Source organism: Agelaius phoeniceus, chromosome 4 (genome assembly GCF_051311805.1).
Source record: "Agelaius phoeniceus isolate bAgePho1 chromosome 4, bAgePho1.hap1, whole genome shotgun sequence".
NCBI classification, from domain to species: domain Eukaryota; kingdom Metazoa; phylum Chordata; class Aves; order Passeriformes; family Icteridae; genus Agelaius; species Agelaius phoeniceus.
Window position 1 is genome coordinate 17,437,880 of NC_135268.1, and position 23,041 is coordinate 17,460,920.

The window sequence follows — 23,041 nt, forward strand, 5'->3', positions numbered from 1 at the left end:
TGGAAAACAGCATAGTTGTCTTTATTTGCTTTTGAATGTGTGTACTTTATTAATCTATTGTTAACTACATGGATTGTTTTTTGGTCATTCATCCCAATGGTAGGCAGTGGGAAATGTGTTCTCTCTGTTGAGAGGGTCTGAATCCGTTCCAGTGCAAAAACAAAGCTCAGGTTCTTTCTGCTATTTATGTAACACAGTTATAAGCAGAGACTGTACGACACTTATGTTAAGAAATATTGATGTCGCAAATATACGTATTGTATGAAATTTGTAAATATTTGCAAATCACATGTTTGAAAATATTGCTAGTTTGTCCATAGTTTGTATCTCTGGACTGATTTACAGAAGGACTTTCCAATGTCATTCCCTTGCCATGTAACATTCAAGGGAATTATCTAAGTTGCTTTTGATAGATAAGTTATTTAGTGCAGGAACACTCTGGATATGCTTGAGTTTGCTGTCTCATAGGTCAGCTCTCTTCTAGGATGCTGTACTTTGATAACACAGGTCTGAACTTAGCTTTTTATTTACAGGGCATAATTACATAGACCTCAAATTGCTTGAGAGAAATGCACTTTCAGTTGTTTAAAACAGGTATGTATTCAAAATATTACACAATATATGGCTCATACATTTAAAAAACATCCTATTTATAACAACCTTAATTTAGAGAGCATTCTCTATCCAGAAAAATTTAGTCTTACCATACATATATTGTCAAAAGACCATCTGAAATGTGCACTATAAGTTTAGTGTTGTAAGTTGGACCACTGATTAGAAGAACACCATTTGGCTTCTACCCTTATTCTGGATGTGCTGCCATTGGCTTCAAAAAGAATTCCTCCAGGTTTGCCAGGATCACTAAAAGCATTAAATGTTCTGTTCTTCAAACTATCTGTTGTCAAACTATCCTCAGCTTCATAGCACCTGCAGGCAAGTAATGTGATTAACATCTGCCACATATAGTTTATTATCTCTCTTCAAACCTTTCTTGAGAATGTAATTATCCCACATATTTTGTAAAGGGTTTGTCTTTTTTTTTTAAGCTTTAAGACAGTAATCAATCAGACAGAAATGACCCGTGCATGTTGCATGTATGGCAAAAGGTTTGCCTTAGTCCTGAATTCTTTCAGGAATTTCTTCCATGGCCACAGGTTCTTCACTCCTGAAAAAGTTTGGATTCCTTTTGCTAGATTGCCCATTTGGGCCATAGCAGTAGAATTCTTGACCTCAGTCTTCTTTCTTGAATTTCAAATGTTGTTCTGAGATATGGTAAATCTTGATGACAAGAAGTAAAAATATAGTAATAACCACTAAAAACTATAACCAAAATACATAACAACTAAAACTTTCAATTTGAATACTGCTGAGGGTTGCAGTTCAGGTAGCAGAGAAGAGACTTAACATGCTTGCAGCAATCCATGCTGCTGAGGCAATGTTCTGCACTAGGCTGAACTTTCCTAAGGGATGCTGTGATTCTGACACAGGGAAGGGGCCTGTATAATTCAATCAGGTCATTGGCTGCCAAACAGGACAAAGTCTGAAGCCAACGGGGGATGAGCAAAACCACTATCCATAAATGCTACCTTTAAAGAACATCATGCCACTTGTCTCTTGAAGTAAGGATGAAATAACCCATTTTGGTGCTTCCATCAAAGGACTGTGAGCACAGACCCTTCAAAGTACTTGCCTACATGCAGTAGTACCACCTGGTTTGCAGAAGTCTCAGAAGTTTTCATCAGGGAGTTCATCTCAGACTTTCTTGTGGTAACAGTGTGATGGTATGTTTAGAAGTACAAGTAAACACAAGGTATTACTAGATAAATATTCAGTGTGTTTATTGAATTAACTCTACAGAGATGCAGATAGAAAACTGTACTTCTACTGGAAGGCTCCAGGACACATTGTGAACAGGGGGGGGAAAATAAATTACAGGATGGCAAAGCTAATTTACTGTTTCTTGTGGAAAACGTAATTGACGTTGCCTGGTGATACAAGCTTGCCAACATTTCAGTCCTCAAAGTTAAGACAAAAGGATCCTAATCCCCCTGAGCAGCTGCTATCCAGGAATTAACCACAGGAATTCACCCCCTCATGTCATTTCTGGAATGAATCTTGGTCATATAATAGCTAATCGGAAGATTAAGGAATGAGAGTCAATCAATTATCTGAAAATCAAGTACAATGTTACTTAACTTTTAGAATGGTCAAGCAAAATAGGGTGGTAACATTTGCTCTGTGTGAGGTCTGATGTGTAACTCTGTACTGGCTTGGAGATAGGACAAGTCTCTATTCTGAATTTCAGTAAATCAATAATGTATTTATCCTGGAGTATACTAAACCAGTTCTAAGCAGATTCTGAAATACTTATTTAAATGAAGCTTTTTTCTGTTGGATGTCTACTTTGAAAATGACCTTAAATTTGACAATGGCTTTGGTCTTTTGAAGAAATGTAAACTAATTTCCTGCTTCAATTTTTAAAGTCGTATGTGAAACCATCAAACTGCAGTGGTTTAAACTAACTGCGCTCTGGAAAATATGTAAAACTTCCAAACATTTATTGCAACATGCCTAATAATGATTATGCCTGCTGCTGACTAATTTACAACATCTGTAAGATCATCCTTTAATCTCTAGCCACATGAAAGTAGAACGGGTAGACTAAAGGTAAGATAAATCCTGGAATGCACAGGAAAGCACAGCATACTAAATTGGTTTATCAACAGAAGGAGGAGTGCAAAGAAGAAGAAACAGAAGATGACACAAGAGACAGACAGAAATTCTTTACAACTAATATTGTCATCTGTTTTGTGTACTCTGTCATATCTAGTTAGAGAAAGGCAGTAGAATTTTGATGCTAACAGAAGGAAGAAACCAGTGAAATAAGTTATTGCATTAAGCCATATTTGATATACAAGCATTTATGTCTAAAAATCATGTGCTGACGAGATTGTTCAGCTGTTGAGTTGAACATATGCCTCTTCTGTATTATAGTGTTGGATTATGTCATTAAAGAGTTCAGTTTCAATTTTAGGGTAATATTTAAATAGATCATTGTACTAAGGCAGCTGTTAAAGGGACCCCAAGATGAGTTATTTGTTTAGTTGGATGTGTTCAACAATAGCCTTTGTTCATGAAAGAGCCAGAGCAAACAAATGATTGTAAAAGGGCACACTTGAAAACAATTACTTTTCACCCATTCCTTGACAGCCTTGGCTGTGAAACCATCCAAGGTAGAGAGGACTTCTTTGCCTGTCAGGCTGTAAGCAAACTTTTAGAAAAATTGATATTACAATGTTTGGCTGGGATGTAGCAGCCCTTCATAAACAAGGGGATATTGCCAGAAAAATAAAAGAGTTAAATGTCAACAACAGGACACAAACATTTTACTTGAGCCAGTGCAGTGTTGTATCTGCTCTTTACGGGAGCTCCATTATTGTTCCCTAAACTGCAGGTGGTGTTTTCATTTATAAGCACAGATCAATAATTTGGTCAAAAATTCTCACAGACCCAGCATCTTAACCAAGAGGCTCTTATTAGAATGTCTACTAAGCATGGTCAATTAATTTTAATTTTTTTTTAAAGATGGCAGTGCTCAGATTTCTGTTAATGGCATGGCCTCTCCATCATGTAGGTAGATGATGGAGTTTAAAAAAGCTGGTTTGGGAACTGTAGTAGAACACAGTTTAAAAAATGTGCTTTTAGAAAAGTTACATTCAAATGCATACCATTAATACTATGCCAAGTCTTCTACAGAATGCCCACTCCATTCTGTCAACTATAAATTACATATATTTGGACATATTTTTAATCATATATCTATATCAGATATGATAAAGCACATTTGTGAGTTTCATTAAAATTAATCTTCAGTGAAAAAAGTCTGATTTTACAACCCTGTACAATAACATTCCTTTAAAAATTTAATTTATGTTTTATAGAAAATACTAAATGGGTTCAACAGCTCAGGAATAGGTACTGTGGTCACTTCCTCACATTTACATCAGGTTTTTAGTACCGTCAGTAAGAAAAAAAACACATTGAAAAGGAATTAAAAGATCTTTTAAAGTAATAGTAAGAAGAGAATAAACACTTCAACTGCCTGGGGATGGAAAACTAACCAAAATTGCACTTCCAGTTTATTGCATTCAACCAATTACCACAAGGGTCTCCAAGCACTGAATAATCTCAGTAGTATATATGCCACCGAGACATTGCAAACAGGGTGAATTAAGGACATATTTTCCAGTCCTTATTATTTTTTTCCTTTTTTTTCTCCTTCTTTTTCTCCTTTCTTTTTTTTTTTTTTCCAGCTAGATCTTTCAGGTTATCTGTGTGTGGTTATAGTTTAATTCAATCATCACACAGGAGCCTAATGACACTGTCTCTAGACAACATGAAGAAATATATCTGCCTTGAATCTCAAACTGCTGCTGCATATGGTATGAATAAAGAGAGATCTGCAGCTGAAAACCTGCAGTAAGACAGTTCTCAATCATCTGGGAATAGAGGGGGTAGGACAAATGCTCCCTCAAAAGGCATGAACATTTGGACAGAGCTGGGGACTGAAGGAGAATGATGTTCTCCAGTTTCACCCATTAGTGAACCAACTAACAAACACAATGGTGTTGTTGTTATTCTTTTGCCATAAGCAACAGGACTCTGTGTGTGGGCAGCAGTTTAGTGGGGAGGAGGATAAGTCGACCCCTTTTTGTCCTATTGATTTTTTCCTATTTGCATGACTTGAGCAAATTAAATGATGCAATATGGCTTTTTGTTACAAAACAAAGTGAGAGATACCACCCAGACACATATGTTGATTCGTAGAAGCTGTTTACATGAGAATGGAGTGAAATCTACCGTGAACTGAGCATAAAAATTCGATTCAGGCTGGGTATTTTTTTTTTATTATGCTTGGGCCAGCAAGACTGAAACACAAGTTTTCCAAGAGTCTCTCAGACCTTGACAACTAGAGAGTTGTAACTGAGGAATTCTTAATTAAACCTAAAGGAGGATGAAATGTTAAAAAAAAAACCCAAAATAACAAAAGGAAAGAAAAGGAAAAGTAATAATATTTTTTTTTAAAAGGCACCTGATTGTTTATTTCATGTGCAGTGATTCTTAATGACATTATTCAGCAACTTCCCTCCCCGTGCATACTCCCGGATGCAGCACTGGCCAGCACAGCACAGCTTATCAAACACAGTCCTGCCTGGTTAGGTACCCACGCGTTTGAAAATCTAAGCAACAGGCTGATAAGCAGAATTTAACTTGCTAAAGGATGCAGAGAACTTGACAATTTTAAAAAATCGGTGAGCAGAGGAGGTGCTTCCCTTCACATGACCGCAGTTTGAAATTGGGCAGAGAGGCTGCCAGGTAATGTGCAAAGGCAGAGTATCTCAGGGCACCTGGTGAGACACCGGCCCTGGGCGAGAGCCGGGACACCGGGGCTCCACAGCGGACACTTCGGGGGGCTTTCGCCGCTGACACCCGGAACCGTGAGTAGCACACGGGCCCCGAGGCGGCCGGAGATCACGGAATGTCGGTACACCGGCACGAAGCCCCTATCCGAACCCCCTCCCGAAGTGAGCATGTGGAGCAAACTGGACACGATCTTTCACGCCAGGAAAAGCCCAGCCCGGATGGCACGGCCGGGCGAACGCACAGTCCCTCCGCTGCCACTGCCGCCGCCCGGCTTCTCCGCCCTTCCCCGCAGCAGCGGCGGTACCTGCGGGCGGCCCGGCCGCGCTGCACGGGCACGGCACCGCCGCCGGGGCCGCCGCCGGACACTGGGGCGCTGCGGGCAGAAAGTAACTGGGAGGCAGAGCCGGCGGTAGAGCCGGCACAGCGCTCCCCCCGCGGGGCGCCCGTGTCCCCTCCGGGCGCGGAGCGGAGCCGGCTCCCCGCGCCTCCCGAGGCAGCGTCAGAGCCGCGGCCGGTCCCGCTCCCGCCGCGCCCTCGCCCCCCGGGCGGCAGCGGCCGCCCCCCGCCGCGGCATCGCCCCCACCGCCCGCGTGGGAACGCGGCAGGTTCGCGGCCGGTGCGCGGCTCAGCGCAAAATAATAAAAAAACAGCCCAGAACGCCAAAAACCTCCCCCAAAGCCCGGCGCAGCCCCAGGTGGTGCCTACCTTGGCTTCGGCGTGCGGCAGACCCTGCGCCTCGGAGCGGGAGCAGCAGGACAGGCGGGGGTAGAGGCCGCGGCACATCGCCTCCCCGCCGCCCGGGGCCTCCGGGGACAGCACCCGCCGGTCCCGCTTCTTCAGCCGCCGCGGCGGGGTCCCGTTGAGGCACCTTCTCCTCCGGGCGCCGCTCTCCCCAAACTTGGCATCCCCCTCGAAGAAGCACAGAACCACGGCCACCAGCAGCAGCTTAAACGGCAGCATCTTGAGCATCATGCCTGAGGGAGCGTGTGAATGCACCCAAACCGGGGGTGGGGGGGTGGGTGGGGGGAGAAGGAAGGAGGGGAATCCCACTGACTTTTCTTTGCACTTCAGATCAGGAAACCACCTCCCTCCCCCAGAAGGGGAAAGTCTGGAGGAGAATAATAACAGCGGCGGTTAAAGAGCCGACGGAGGAACAGCACCTCGGCCACCCCCGCTTCTTCCAAAAAGGTGGACGCGAAGAGGCAGGAACGGGGGGGACCGAGCCCCCGAGCCCGGCGGGAGGATGCTCGAAGCCGGCGAAGTTGTGCGAGCGGCACAGGTTTTAGCAGCTGCCGCTGCCGCGCCGAAGCGCCGAGGCTCGGGGCGGGCCGGGCAGCGGGCGGCGGCAGCAGCCCTTCACTTGTCGTCCCATAGGAAGGGTGTCCCCGCGGCGGGACTGCGGCGGCGGCCGGGCCGGGCGATGCCCCCTCCGCTGCTGCTGCTGCTGCCGGCGGCGGCGGCTGCGGCTCGTCCGGGCTCTCATGTTTCGCTCCCTCTTTTCTTCTTCTTTTTAAGCGGCGCGCGGGGAGGTGCTGCCACCGCGCGCCCTGCACGTCACCCGGCGGCATCCACCGGCCGCGCGTGCCGCCCGTGGGGGCCCGCCGGGAGCGGGAGCGGCGCGGGGGCCGCGCCCGCCGGGAGGGAGCGGCGGCGGGCCCCGCCCCGAGGAGATCCCCCCTCCGGGGGGTCCGGCTGCCCCTTCCCCCCGGGGGAGCGGGAGCCGGGCCTCCCGGAGGGCCGGCGGAGAGAGGGAGGGAGGGAAAGAGAGAGAGAGGGGGCGGGAGGCTTCCCGCTCCCCTCTCTCGGCGGGAACCGGGTGGGATCGCGGCGGTGCCCGGCGGAAGGCGAGCGCCGTAGGTGGGTCCTGCGCCCCCGACGGCCGAGGCGCCCGAGGCAGGGCTCCCTCGTGGTCGGCTCGCCCCCGCCCGCCCATTGCCCCCACAGCTCGTCCCCAAGGCCACGGAAGGTTCCAGAGGCGCGGGGCCGAGCGCGGGGCGGGCGTCGACGGCGGGAGCTGCCCCCAGCTCCCGGTGGCTTCGTGCAGCGGGACTTCGGTGCCGTGGCTGCCCCGAAGGTGCCGCCAGCTGTGCGACCCTCGGTGTGCGGCCGGCATGACCAAGGTACAACCTGCTGAGGATGGCGGCACGGCGGCCATCTCTGAAGCCGTGAGGGCGTGGCACGTGGAGGGATGAGCGTGGTCCCGGTGTGCCGAGAACGAGAGAGCTGTGTGTGGGAAGAGCGGGAAGATCCAAGTGCCTGGTGGCAAGAAAGCGCCTGTGAGGCCAGGTCTCGATTTCTGAGTCAATTTCAGTTTTCAATTTCAATTGTTTTGCAATCCAGAAAGGGAGGGCCAGCAGGGGTGGAATGGAGGGAAAAGACGGAAGCCCAGAGAACCCCAGCCCGGGGTAAGGCCTCAGAGGGGCTGAGGTGCAGCTGCAGCCACTGACTTGGAGGCGAAGGGCACCTGCACAACCAAAGTCAGAGGTGTGTTTACCAGGGGCTGGCTGCTCATCCCAGAAACTGAGGAAAAATTGGCATGTACCCAAAGAGTCCCATTAGGAGGGAGAAAGGGAAAGAAGTATTGCATTAGTTTTTCACGAGCACTGGTGTCTCTATACCAACTGGGCCCTGTTTTTCACCAAACAAAGCGAGTCTCTTCATATTTACACTTGAGCTCTTAAACAGCAGCACTGAACTAAATAGGAGTTTGGCATGGATACATAGCACATCAGATAAATTCCTGAGAAGACAGACTCTTTCCCTTCAAGTGCATTTTTGAAGTCAACTCACGACTACCCCTTGTCTTGCCACCGACTCTCATTTGACTGAAGGTTTTCCCAACCAAGGCTTGAGCCACATCCACATGAGTAGGGAAGGCCTGTGGTGCAGCCTGGGCTTCCTCACTCATGTTGGTGAGTGAAATAAGGGTGTACTCCTGAGATACAGTATCCTCACTTTGTAGTTTTAGAGAAGAGTTCTGCTTTGCAATACACAAACTTGTCCCATAAACAACCTGACATGGCAGAACTGTAGCAGTGCAGTTCTACGACAGCAGCTGTGCCTTTTTGCATTGCTCAGGGGTACTGCGTAGATCATTCTGAAACGAAAGTGATTCTGGTCTGCAGCAGAATAACAGTATGATATTAAAGTCACTTTTATTCCCAAGCAGATCCCTCACAGGGGGTTACACTGGCAGAACTGTAGTGGCCTAAGGACAGAGCAGGAGGTCTGTGTGTCTCTTCCCCCTGCATAGGCATAAATATCTGTTACGGTTCTCAGAGGAGGTGAGTTTGGGGTGTATTAATTAGAGAAAGATTTCCCAAAATGGGCTTTAGATCAAGCTGCCAAACTAAGAAAGATGTGACAGTTTGTGAAGAGCTGTTTCTACACAGAAATTTTACTTGGATCTGTGATGGAGACATTTCCCAGAGAGTCTGTGGAATGTGCTGTTGACCTTGTGTAATATGAAGTGCTCAAAACTTCAAGCTCTGTAGTGATGGGGTGATGTAAAGATGTATAAGCAACCTTGAAGAAGGTTGAATGTTCTTTAAAACCTCTGAATAGAAATTGCTGATTCTCAGGGTTTTGTGCAAGAAGACCTGATTTAATCTAATGTTCCTTTCCACTCTTTAAAAGTACAAGTTGGCTTCTTTTCTAATAAAAGTATTTTTCTTGGTTGATACAGAATTTTATTTTAATTTTAATAATGCGGAGTTAAGATCGGTGTTAGTATATACCAGTTCAGAGTGTTAACTTCAGGTGACTTCCAGCCCCTGATAAACAGAGATAAGGGAATACTTACGAAGTAAAAACATACACATAGGAAATATGGATAATAAACACGTCAGTTTTTAAGGTCACCTGGATTCTGTGACATGAGGCTCATTACTAGAAATAATTAAGCATGATGATGCCATAAGAGAGCTGAATAAATTATTTTATTTCTTCAGAAGTGATGATAATCTTTGTAGGATATAAATGAGAATCTTTATGGGATATAAGTAAGAATCTTTTGGGTTACAGTTCAATTATGTGTGAAAGAGTTAGAAAGTTTTAAAAAGTGAAGCTATTTTTGCCCCACTGTTTGAGTGTAGCTAGATTTTGTTCTAGATTTGCCTGGGAGATAAACAGACTGTGCTTACTTACACCATTACTTTAATTAATAGGTATTATTGTGTATCTAATATGTCCTTGGGTACCTTTATCGTGTGGATTGAATGTGTCAAGAGTATGAGGCTGATTGTGGCATGCACTTGAACTTACTGTTTCTCAAATTATTTTATGTTATACATATTTTGCAAGGGAATTCAGCTGCAGCAAGAAACTTGCTTTCAGGTTTGAAGACCTGTTGGACACCAGGAAGAATTTTTTCAGTGAAAGGATGGTTAAAGCATCGGGACTGACTGTCCAGGGAGGGGTGAAATCACTGTCTGTGGTGTGTTCAAGGAACAACTGGACGTGGCATTTAGTGCTGTAGTTAAGTTAGCATGGTGGTGCTCAGTCAAAGGTTGGACTTGCTGATCTTGGAGGCCTTTTCCAGCCTTTTCCAGCCCTAATGATTCTGTGATTCTGGGTCCGGGGACTCCCAAGCAGTTTGAACAAAAGAGGAAATGCGTAGTCACGTGTAGCAGCTAGAGTCCCTTTTGGAAATACAGTTATCACAGGAGTTTACAGATAGGTGCAGAAGCTGGGCAAAGTTATTTCATGGCACCAGGTTTGATAGCAAACAGTAGCATCAAATTATTCATAAACTGCCCACAGATGTTGTTTGATGGCACAGATTTACATATTCTTGTGATTCACAGGGAAGCTTTCCCAGTGGTCACCTCACTTGTGAAAAGCTAAGCCCATGTAGTGTGAGATGTATCTTCATCAGAGCTAAATTCCAACCTTTCACATAGGTGGCAAATACCTGGCATGTCTTGAGGATGAATATTGCAGTGTTGGAATAGGCTTGGAAATTATGATATTGTGAAATTACAGTATTCTGAGAAATTATGGTATTCCAGATCCTGGTGGGGAAGCATCACCCCTGTGTATCAAGAACACAGCTAGATAAAGCAGATGGACGTCAGTTCTTGGGAGAGTGACTCTGCTCTTGTTTTAACTGGAATTTGAGTTGAATTTCTGAAACACATTTATTTTTTTAAAAAGAAAAAAGCTTTTTTCTTTTTTTTCGGAACCACTTACTTGAGGGTGAAATCTCTCCATATCTCTTTACCATTACACTTTTCTCTGAGTCCTTGCATATACTGTAGGATGTCTTGTGAAGCCAGTGATTCCTTTTCAGTCTAGGTGGTTCTCTGAAGAGCAGGGAGTTGGGCTTGGTGATCCTTATGCCTCCCTTCCAACTTGAAATATTCTAAAGTTCTGTGGTCTTACTGGGATTACTCTGTGTCGTAGACCAGTAAGAAATACTCAGCCATGGATTCTGTGCTATAGATGCTGAAAACTAGAGTTCCATTTCCAGATTCAATTATTTAAAAAAAAAACGCCTTTAATTTGAAATTTTGTATGTTTCATTTAGAGAGGAAAGCAGAAAAATCTTTCTAAAGGTCACATAGTTTGTTTAAATTACTTTGAAAACCACCAAGCTTGAGAGCCCAAGCTCTGAGGCTCCTGCCTCAGCTGCGGCTCCTGAAACTTCAAGTTCCCATCTCCCTGTTTTCTGTCAGCTAGATGGACAGAGACAGAGGAATCTGGAAATTTAGAATGAGGACTTGGGCAGGAATTTCAAGGTTTGGCAGTCTGGGCTCCTGTGCTTCTTGCTTTTTTTGGGTGAAAGCCCAACTGTCCTGAGAGTCCTATTAGAAGTAAAGTTGAGAGTTTTTTCTGGCTCTGGGCTGAATCACTGGGGCTGGGGTTCCTGTGGCTTCAGGGCAGAGAACTGAAATATCAGGAAACTCTGACTCTGGGACAGTCTTAATGGCAGGAGTTCCCCACAGCTGTGAACTCCACAAGTCCAGTCACTGTAGCAGCTTCTCTGGTAATGAAGAAGGAAAGCTGCTGGAATGGTTTCATTAAAGTGTCCTGTGGTTAGTCAGAAGTTTATAAAACCATTATATTTTTGCTTATATTTCTGTTTGTGATGTAACAGAATTTTTTCAGTTGGTCAAAACATTTCTGGTTGGCTCTCCCCACCCTATACTATAGCCCACATAATTTCATGGGGTTGAGAATAACATGTTGCTTGTCTTTGCATACTACAAATACAAGGTGTGAAAGCTGGTATAGCATGAATGAACAGGACTTGTTAGGATATTTTTTATGGGAAAATAGGTGCCCAGACAGTCACAGAAAGGTTTTTAGGGTATGCCTTTACCACAGATTTCCCCATGGCTCTTACAAATCTTCTAACCCAGCTGAAGCCACCTGGACCATTTGAGTCTGTAAACTAATGGGTCTCCTCTCTACACAAGACTTCAAAAAACCCTGATTCCCATCTGTGTACAAAAGCAGTATTGGACTGATGTTAACTCCACTTGATTGGCTCATCAGGGATTAAGACCTGCAGATTGTTTTAGCACATCACGGCAGCTGCTAACACAAACCTTCAATTACGTGTGTTCAGTTTTGCAATGAGGGCTGGTCTAACTAGGAGGCAGATAAAGCAAAGCATTTTGTGAGGGAATGAAGACTCAAGAGGCCCTCTTGCCTATAGCCTGCATACTTTCACTACCTGCTGTAATTCACCTCAACAGCGGGTCTCTATTTATGTGTTACAAAGAGACAAAGGAAGCTGCTGTGGGAAAAATATTTCTTTCCTGCCAGGGACTGTGGTAATCCCACTCCGTACTGCAGTTTACAAGCCACATGTATGTTGTGCCTTGCTCCAGTGTTTGAAGTTTCCATAACTTGCTGTAGGAACAATTTGCATAAGATGTCAACAGAGGAACTCTGAAATACTTGTAATACTTACCAAAGTAATAAAGGTCTTTCTGAATAGGTAATATTGTGCATGCCTGAACTAAATAATGGACTTAAATATTTGTGCCTAGTATTCTTTGTAGCCTGCTGAGTGTGGGGATGGAAATTTTCCCCTGGCAGTGTTAAAAGTAAACTGTCAGGAGGCTCTGCTGTGAGCTGCCCAATGACTGGGATGTCAGACAGGATTCCGCAGGTTTTCCCTGTGTTGATGCAGTGCATGTGCATTTCCCTTTGTTCCACAGACCGGTGTGAGTCAATTCCTATTTGATGTGGAAGCTTGGGGAAGTTCTTCATTGTAGCTTTTGTATAATACGTGGTAAGGCACCGTGTACAGCATTGCTGCATATCGGGCATATATGCTAAATTAACTTGAGACTACTTTGCAAACAATAAAAAAACTTTGCTCACACAAATGGAAAATAACAGTGGAGTCAGCAACCATTGCCATATATTTTTCTGGAGCAGCATGTGTCCAATTCATATGTACGATGCAGCTTTCAGAAAAATGTCTCTAGTTCAGTACCATAATTTATCTTTTTGAAAGAGGAGTTCGGCTCTCTTACAATTGCTCTGTGGTGCATTGTTCTCACAGCTACCCAGGGCCCTGGCACACGGGGTGTGTACCTGACACTCATGCCTAGCCCCGTGCCAACAGCCTGCCCCAAATCAGACATTCTGCCATGTTAAGTGATTCCAAGCAGTGCCGAACGCTGCCTCACGTTTCTGGCATCACCTGTGAGCTCTGCAGGCTGGTGTGCACTCCTGTGCACTGTCATACATACATCAGGCCAGCGTGTCCAGGTGCCTGTCCAGCCTCCACTGACCTGTGGTTGCAAATGTTACCCTCTCTTCTCTTCTTCTCTTGTTTTCCTGAAGGGGCATTGGGAACATTGTGTTACCAGCCTGAATCTTGACCAGATGAGATCAGTCTGGAGACAATTAAAGCTGTAGCCTGAGTCCCAGTCATGTAAAGAAAAAGCTGGTGGAAGCAGATGATTTTGGAAAAAGCTAATTCTTATGGATGGTATTCTTTGGGAATCTATCACTGAAGTCACTCAGTTTGGCCTGCTTGCTCCCCACGCTGTGATGTGCAGCAAATTTCAAGCCTATGGATCTTAGATTATGTACAGTAGTGAACCTTTAACCAAGAAAGCCATGCTCAGGTTCACAGTAATTAAAAGGGAATGCCAGCACTCGTTTGGGCAGTAGCTTAGGATGTGGTCATAAAGCTGCTTCAACCACACAGAGTACTGTCAAACCATCAGGTTTTGGGACTCCCTGGTTCTGCAGCCTGATACTATTCTGCCAGGAATGTGGTCTTCAAAGACAGATTGGACTGTGTAAATTCTTTAAACCTTGAGGTAAAGAGTCCATTAACTTTGGTGAGAAATAAATCTTAGTAGGTGGTGGGTTCACACACAGGTGGCAATGTGTGAGTAATTTCTTTCATTTGACTGTAAGATGCATGAACAAAGAAGATCTTTGGATAAAGATGTAAACTGATGTGGATGCCAGATGAACTTTGACTGAACTTAAGGCCGAACCACATTTTAAAAAATAAATAAATTACCCAGGATAAGGAGAGACAATAGCAGATGCTGGAACCATCTGTTCCTGGACAGCTCTAATAGAAAACTCCTTCTAGTCTATTGCATGTTTCTTTCTCCATTAAATAGTCATGTTCTCCCTATGAATGTGGTCTGCCTGTGGTAGGATATGAACAATAAAAGCCTTGATTTCCAGGTGAGTTGTCCTCAATCCCAGAACTTCCATATGCAGCCTGGATTCTGCAGCATTTGAAATTCTGCATATAATCAAGTGATTGAGTTAAGCACTCCATCCTAACCTTAAGGCATGTATTACAATCACTATCAAATGAACTTTAAGGATGAGCTGTACTGCTCCATGTAATTTGTTACAGATGTGAGGGAATCCCTAATTTCCCAAGGAATGGTCACTGCAGACTAGATGTTGTCTGAATGAGGTAAACAGACTGCACTTAACCCTTACGACAGAGATTTGGTTTTAATTTGGGCAAAACTATGATTCAAATTCATCACTATTCCAGCTTTTTAACTTTCTCTGCTCCCCATATAATTTTTTAGAATAAAGCCTAAATTGTAAAACAGAATCATAGCATTCCAGGGACTATACAAAATACAGGCTATTTTCTGTCTTTGGGACAAGATTAGTAGGTATAGGTCACCACTCAGATATAGTATTGACTTTCATAAGGGATCAATTTTTTGAGACCCATCCAGTGGAATAATGATATTTAGTGATTTTGAATATGGAAATACATTGTTTGCAGGACAGTGTCTATGCCATGGACAGGTTGTTGAATCTTGCTAGCAAATCAGTCAAGTATCAGTGGGAGTCAGATGAGTTTCTATTGCCACTCAACATTTTTTGGAAACTCAGGGATCAGCTGGGTGTTCACGAGGGAATTCTTTGTTCCAGCAGTTATTTTTTTCCTAATACAGAGTCTGAGATGAACTTCTGTGGAACTGTTTATGATAAACTTATCTGAATATATGTAAGGAAGGAAGGCTCTGAGGACATTTGAATCCTGTGCCTCTGGCAGCTTGAAGGAGCAGAGGGACTGTGTGGGTTGTTCTCTCTGGACCTCTGGTTTTTTTTAGTAGATCCTCACACCAAATGTTCAGTTCTTCTGGGAGGTTTGTGTATCGCTCCACCAAGCGTGGTTTTCCAGAGGGTTTGAACTTTAACACCAGGGGCACTTGCATGTCTCAGGAGGAGGTAATCTGTATAGACAAAACTTTGGGAAACACTTCTAAGTGACAGCTGCATGTTCCCTGAGAGTGCTGTTGTACCAAGAAATCAGTGAACTGGTCTGGAAGTCTGCACAATCACATTGTTTTGACAGAGCTGAGTGGGCAGGTAATAATTCTAAATTTTCCAGTATTTTTGGATACGAGACAGAGTTTTAAAGTTTTAATACTGATTTGAACAAGATGTTAAAAATGTAATTTCAAGAAGATAACAGAGTAATTGTGAGTTATTTAATCTTTCTGCTTTCCTACAGGGAGGGAGTCATGTAGGACATAAACAGGACACCTCTAGAAAAACAACTTCATGGGCTACAGTCCTGTGCTTCCTTCTTACTGATCCTTATTTTAGAGATTTCTGGAATAGGATTCCACACTTGGGATCCATCCAGTAGCATGAGAGAATTCTGCAAAGGTGTAACATTTAAATGAGTTAATTGTGATTTTTTTTTACATCCTTTCTCAATGCAGACATCAATTCACTCACTGATAGGTAGAACTAGGTAAATATCTTTTATTTTAAGAATGTTAAGATTTATGAATAATAATAAAATGAGACCATAACTGAAAAAATACTGAAGAAAAAAGGAAAGAACAACAATAAGTGATAAAATAGAGAAGGAAAGTGAGTAATGAAATCAAGGTTCCTTCACATATGTATCATCCTCTCCATTGTGGCTTGATCCAGAGCTCATTCAACAGGTTCTCCTGAATGCCATATCATAGAATCATGGAATGGTTTGGGTTGGAGGGGTCCTTGAAGATCATGGAGTTCTAACCCCCTGCCATAGCTTTCACCAGACCAGGTTGCTCAGAGCCCCATCCAGCCTGGCTTTGAACACTTCCAGGGATGGGGCAGCCACAGCTTCTCAGGGCAACTTGTGCCAGGGCCTCAACACCCTCACAGTAAAGAATTTCCTCCTAATATCCAACCCAAACCTGGCCTCTGTCAGTTTGAAGTCATTACCCCTTGTTCTGTCTTGATCCTCCCCTCACTGTGGAGATCCTTCTCCTCTGGACCTGAACTTCAGCTGATACTTTCTTTCTTGTGAGTGCGAAGATGTCAGCTAGCTATTATTTGTTTACTTACCTACTTACATTTCTTTTTATACTCATTAATCTTACATTGATGTGGAATATTTTCAGTCATGCAGTGATAGGACAATAAAATTGTTTCATGTACCAATTTACTTTTGAGCTATGGGGAAGCCATGGGGTTTGGTTAGCTCTGAAACAGAAACCATTGCAGTGTATTCTGATTCTTATTGGAGAAAACACTTCTTTTTAAATCTTTCTTAAAGATGCCCATTTCAGTGACCTTACTTGTACAATGCTCAGAATCCTTATGTACTTGTTTGAGGAGTCTTGTAGAGATGCAAAGCACTTCTTAAGTGCTAAGTACTTGTTTATAATAGGAATTTTTCTTCCACTCCCAAACCTAAACTCTTCCCAGAAAATTATTAGGCCAGGCTGTGCTGTAACTTTCTGTAGTGTTTAAATGAGAATAATGTTTCATTGCTTCATTTGGCCTGTAAGATAGTCTTTGTGTATGGCAACCCACAAAATAGAAAGGAACACTGCAGTTTGTGTTATTAAATTACTACATGTAATAAGCATGCATTTTTTCATTGGTATCAAGGGCTCTGAGAAGCTGTTTCAACAGAAAGCAACAAAAATTGAGATTTTGTGCTTTGTCATAAAGGTTTGATGCTTTTTCTGAGTCACAATTTATAAACATTGTGGGACATTTATTACTGTCCTGATAGAAAAGAACTGAGGATCTGTTGTATCGCTATATGTCAGAAGCACATGAATACTCAAATATTCCTGTTCAAATGAATGATAAAGATACAATATTTTTCATACTTACAGTTTTACATTTTCAAAATAAAATGTAAAATACTGTGGAGATGAAATTTCTTGAATTTGCTTTGTTTGTGGAAACGCAGCTTTCCAAAGAGCCGTATTGGTTGATGCTCTGATTTGTTTACATGTCTGTAGAAAGGAGACAATTGGAAATGATGAAATCACTGCTTTACAGGTAGCCAACACCCTTGGCTGTGTGGATTTTGGCTGAGATGGTGAGGAGTGCTGCAACCCAAGTGTGATTCCACCGCCAACTCCGTCAGTGCTTCATACTGAGAATGGGTAATTAGTTTTCATTAAACACTTTAGCTGACACTGAAAAATATGAGTATTGCTACAGAACATTATTTGCAGGATCTATACTGACATTTTGGTATAATGTGAATCAAAATTAATTTTATGTTCACATTGTGTCATGGGTAAAACAGTGTCTGAATCACCTGCTTTTGGAAATTTACTTACTACTGGAATAAGACATGAAAGAGAAAGCTGAATATAATTATTTAAAAAATCTTCATTATGTAAGTTAGTTCAATATAACTCTAATCTTTGTTTTAAGCCTGTTGGAAGTTAATTTTCCATTTGTATTTTAAATATAATTGTATGTTGCCCCGCACAGTGGCAATCTGCATTTGATTTTGTCATTTAATTCATATTACAGTAGTTTATAGAATAACATTAGAGTAAATTTTAAGTAAACTAAGGAAATATGGAGATTGTAGAAGGAACATTTATCAGGGTACTGTTGTATATGGAGAAAATGCATGCTTCCTTCTATTATTAAATTAAACATCTCTGGGCAGTAATTGAGACTTATTGAACTCTGGTGTGAACTCTGAATGGTGATTTCCTGGTTTCGTCTTACGAATAGTTCTAATTACTAAAGATTTAATTTTATTTTTTTAAAAAATAAGATGTTAAATTAATAGGTTGATTAATTTAGTAATTAGTTGTTTGGGTCTTAATGTAAATTGTAACTTTGTGAAAGGAAAACATAAGCCTTTGCTCTCTATGAGATTGAAAATTCCTAAATTACTGAAAATTTGCAAAATTCTTTGTTTTTGAAGTGCGCGTGCTGTAAGAATTAAAGAAGAAAAAGCTTTATTAAAACCTGTAGCAGAGTTTTTTGTGCTTGATGTTTGAGGCATGGAAATTCTGTTCTGGGACTTCCTATGATCCTTTTATGGCCACATTCAAGTCTCAGTTGTAAAGGAGAAGAGGAGGCCCATCAGCTGTTTGCAACTGTCATGTCTCTGTTGATTTCAGTTTGGATCATTTCTAACTACAAGTCTGCCCCAGGGTCTTTCCATAAAGACCCTTCTGTGTTATTTTCTTTGAGAGGCAAAAAACCCATACCCAGAAAACAGCAACAAAACGCTTTGTGCTCCATCTTGTGCATTATCACTTTAGGATATTAAAGTGTACTGGCACTTTGGTAGCAAAAGAAAGGAAGGTGGCCTGCCAACTAAAGCAGGATGCAATTTCCTTTCACCCTCTTAAACAGTCTTATGATGTCCTCTTTGTTAGCCTGCCTCTGTTGTATTGAATTAGTCTTCTCCACATTACCTAAATTCCAAATATATAAATACTGTTGGTGCTCATAAGGCAGAGTGGACGAGAAAAAGATTACCTTAGTAGCCATGGGGTATAAAAAAATAAAAATTAAACCTTGTGCTGTTAACTTAGGACATTTGGTAGACTGGCATGACCACTGAGAGGTCCTTTGGTGACACTTCAGAGACAGCTGCCCTTAAAAGTGGTGACAGAGATGGTGTGGAAACACCTGAGATTGACTCTGTCTCTGCCTTAACTGCAGGGAGAGTGCATCAAATCCAAAGAATTCTGAAGTGATTCTTCTTCAGTATGTTGTCCTGGATGCTTCGCATTCCCTATTTCCTGCAGGAAAGGAGTGTCTCTTTTTTGTTGTTGTTGTTGTGCTGTTGTTGTTTCCCTCCCCAGCTCCCCACCTACCCCACAGAACCAAGCGTTGCTCAGTGGAATTCACCTTGCCGAAGAGCAAGACTTTTCAAGGCTCCTGGCCTGCTGCACAAACACAGGCTGCTTGTGTTGTTTTGGCTAACAGTTCAAGTATCCCAGCAAGTCCTACTTCATAAGCTATCTGATAAGGCTTGATTGTGCTTCACTGTGTTTAAATTTCTTGGGAAACTGTTTAGATGATGAAAGTGCTCCAGTTCCTGCATTTGTGTAAAACTCCAAAATTATAAAACACAGCCTTTAGTGTCTCAAGGTCTCAGATGATTGAAATACCAAAGGGATTTGCATATTGAAGTATTTGACTCAGTATCTCAATATTAGCATAGATGATACTTTGTGTAAATAGTATCTGTTTATGCTTTGCTTTCTGTGTTGCGTTTTGCTGGTGTGACTGTAAAATAGAACAGTCAGAAAGCAATTTTCTTCCTTGCAGTGCCAGAACCTACAGGAGGAAAAGGTCCTGTGTAGATCATCTAGTTTTTTTATCTCCTTGCATTTTTGAGAGATTCTTCTGATTTGTTGAACTTTAAACAGTATTATCAAATTGTAGGGGGTGCTATTTCTCTTTGGCGTTATATTTCCATTAAATAATGTCTTTTGAAAATTATGTGTCCTCACAGACCAACAGTGTCTTAACATTCATCTGGAAAAAAATCTGCATGAAATCTTAACTGATCCTGGGTAAATAGAGAAGTATTCTTGTTATTATGCAGTGACTTTCTCCTATCTAATTGCTCATCCTTACAAGTTATAGAACACAAGCTTCCGTTATGTACTTGGCCTGAGCCTTAATTTTTCAGAGCTATTAAAGGAAAAAAAAATTTCAAGCAACAGACTATGCTGTGACAAATAAGGAATTTCAAAGGATATACAGGAAACTTGTTGAAGTTAACATGTTTCAGACCTTCAAAATGCCAAACTTCTCACACATTCCTTTACCTCACATTGAAGATATCCAGGTGTGGTTCTACTGATAGCATTGTTGCAGCTGTGTTTGTTTGGCTTTTTTGTTTCAATTTAGCTCTTCCTTTCCCTTCTGCCCTGGCATTATTTTCTCTATTGACAATGTTTTTACTTAAATTCATAATTTTGATAATTCCAACTGAACAATTGTGTTTCATTTACTTATGGCACTTCATGTGAAACAGTTCTGCCTTCATTTCCTGTTTATTTTTAGTTGCTAATTTTCAGACTTTTTCCATCCCCTTGGGTTTTTTAAAAATCCTGTTTGGTACAAACCAGGGTGGTCCAACTGGCAGCCCAAGGAACAGTTCCATCTGGCCTGCTGCATTTGCCAAGGAGGAGCTAGGAAATGCCTGTAAGGGCATGCACTACCCTCACAAGCACATGTTATCTCTTGCTCAGATACGTAACCATGCTTGAAGCCCAACTGTTGGGCCATGTCCCCCTGGAAAAGAAGATTGGCACTAGACATTCCTTTTCCCCGGCACAGCTACTTGTCTAGGGGGCTAGTTGTCCTTTCAGCAGTCTTCAAAGAGGATGCTACAAGTGGGAGCTGCCACCTGTCCCTAAAAGAGCGAGGCCATTGTCATTTTTCCCGGTTAGACTGATAAATAGACAAACTGACAGGAAAACTGTGCTTAAGCCCCAGGACAGTAGGAGATAGTTACAATTTTAATATCAACTTCAACAAAGCTGATGTTACCAATTCATGCGTTTATTTCAGGCTTTGCATCTGCCAAGTGTCCTCTATCAAGTCACTCTGTCTTTTTTCCTTAGGCAAGATGAGCACGAAGGTAATAACCAAGCACTGGACATTAAAAGCACCCTAAGAATGAAGTACATTTTGTCAAATTGACATTCTAATTTCAGAGGGTTTCATTTGGTTACTTTGCAGGTTTCTTTTTGTTGGAGAATCCTGTGCTTTCAGATGCAGATGGGTGCCTCACTTGAAATCAGTGCATCTGCCAACATGCAGTTTCTCATAAGAAATTATCTCAAAAGCTGAACTGATCCCATGTACTCCATTATGTTGAAGAATAATTGCCTTTTTGTAGCAAAATGAGCCCAAATAAGCATGAGGCCTAACCAGTGCCTCATAAAACAATTATATCACATCTTTTGATGTGTATTCCATTTCCATTAAAAATATTTATAAAATTGAGCAAGAATGGAGCAGACTGCAGCTTGGCAAAAGACTGAAATAAGCAATCAGAAGCAATATACCCCAATGTAACATGTACATTTACAGTTACCATGTATCGTTGTGTGATGACAGCAGAGCTCTGTGGTTTTATTATTCTTATTCAATATACTGTAGCACAAAGAGGTTTCAAGAGCATATAGCAAAAAACCCCTCCCTAATATTCAGTCTTAGTTTTGTACTTATTCCTTTTAGCTTTCTGCTTTCCTTCTCAATTGTAGAGAAACACCAGATTAATGTTCATAACTTACCTCTTTCCAGTTTAGAGTGTACAGCAGCACAACTGCTCTAGTCACTCTGTGCTCATTTATTTTAAAATATTTATTCTGTTTATTGTCCTACTCTGGGCTGTAGTGTTCCCCGTTGTACCAGGCATCTCCAATTTTGGTTAAAAACACCCCTTATTTCTGATACAAATCATCTCCCCAGGGTGGGGTGGTTTGTTTTTTTTTTTTTTGTCTTGATTAATCTCCTTTGTTTTCTGCCTCCTCTTTGCCTGTTCTTTCTTATTGTCTAATCTTTATGCTATCTATGGCTATGGTGTTTTCCTCAAGTCTTTCTTTCCTTTGCCTTCTTTTCTCCTTTCATGCTTTCTTTTTCACAGTGATTTGCCCCTGTCTTCCCTTGGTGTTCACCCCTTCCTCTATTTTTTTCTGTATTCTTCAGTCTGATAATTCTCTTCCATTTCTGCTGTGTTCACTTTACTTCACTGTCCTACACCCTCTTGGTCTTGCTTTGTCTTCCCTAATGTTGTCTTATATTTGGGAGATGCTGACAGAAAAGTGGAAGGGAAGATAACAGCTGAAGTAATTTAGACATATGCCAACTTCCAGAGAAAAGTTTTATTCAGGAGTAAATAACTGAATTGAAGCCTCTAACAGAAACAACAACAAACCAAATGATTTCTTATGGGTAACTATTTGTAAGTGAAACTGAATTTTACTTGATGATTCCAGTCAGCCGTATTGTAGAAGGACTTAAAAAGAGATAAAGTTTACTTAAAAAGAGATAAAGTTTAAGTGAGGCAAAACATACTTATAGTTATTAAGTATATCTGGTAAATAGTTGCAGGGTTCATGTCTTTAGAAGTGTTCATGGAGAGAAAAATGGAGGATAAGGCACTGGAGGATAAAAGAGGCTGGTAAAAGAAATAAATACATAAATCACATGAGGAAACTACACATGGTGTATGAAAAGATGGTGAATCAGAGGCAATAAAGACTTGCAACAAGTCTTTGGGGCTGGTTAAAAACCAGAAAAAGTAGTACAGAACTGAGAACAAGCAATGATAATTCTGTTACCACAATGGAAAAAACAGGAGCAGTGGAAATGGCAGCAGAACCAGTTTACTGGGTACCAGACACACACTATTAATTAAAGCAATTTCAAGAGGGTGCAAAGCTTTATGGATAAGACAATGAAGTCCTGGGAAGCCAGTGGGTTTGAAAAGGGGTATATTTCATACTGGTAAATTCTTCCTTGTTTGGCTTGCAGAAAGTATTCAACTAGAGGAATTTAGGTCATAGTTACCCATTGAACAGTGGTTTGTCAAAATTTTTGCATCTTACTGTGATACAAAGGTTGGGCCTAGATTTTTCTATTTGTATTCATGTTTTCTAACTAAAATTTATTCTCAGAGTTGTTACCCTGATTTAATGAAATCACAACCACAGGCAGAATATAGTCAGTCGCAGGCATTGCTGGAGTAACAGTCCTGTAAAAGAATCACAAGCTTCTCAATTGCAATATGTGCAAGGACTCAATTTCCAAAATAGAAGATCATTTTAGTAGCTTTACCAGCAAATCCAAAATTCTGGTCACCCCTCATTGGCTCCCAAAGATTATGATTGGGTGATGTGTATTATAATAGTCTGCT

General features: G+C 42.1%; 1 protein-coding gene across 1 annotated transcript in view; it reads right to left on the bottom strand.

Moving 5' to 3' along the window:
• The window catches only part of HHIP (hedgehog interacting protein), a 75,409-nt gene extending 68,399 nt beyond the window's left edge, over positions 1-7,010 (bottom strand). The window contains exon 1 of the mRNA XM_054633473.2: positions 6,130-7,010. Coding sequence (XP_054489448.1) covers positions 6,130-6,396 — 267 coding nt within the window. The 5' untranslated portion in view covers positions 6,397-7,010. The remainder of the gene's footprint in view (positions 1-6,129) is intronic.
• Positions 7,011-23,041: the final 16,031 nt, after the last annotated feature.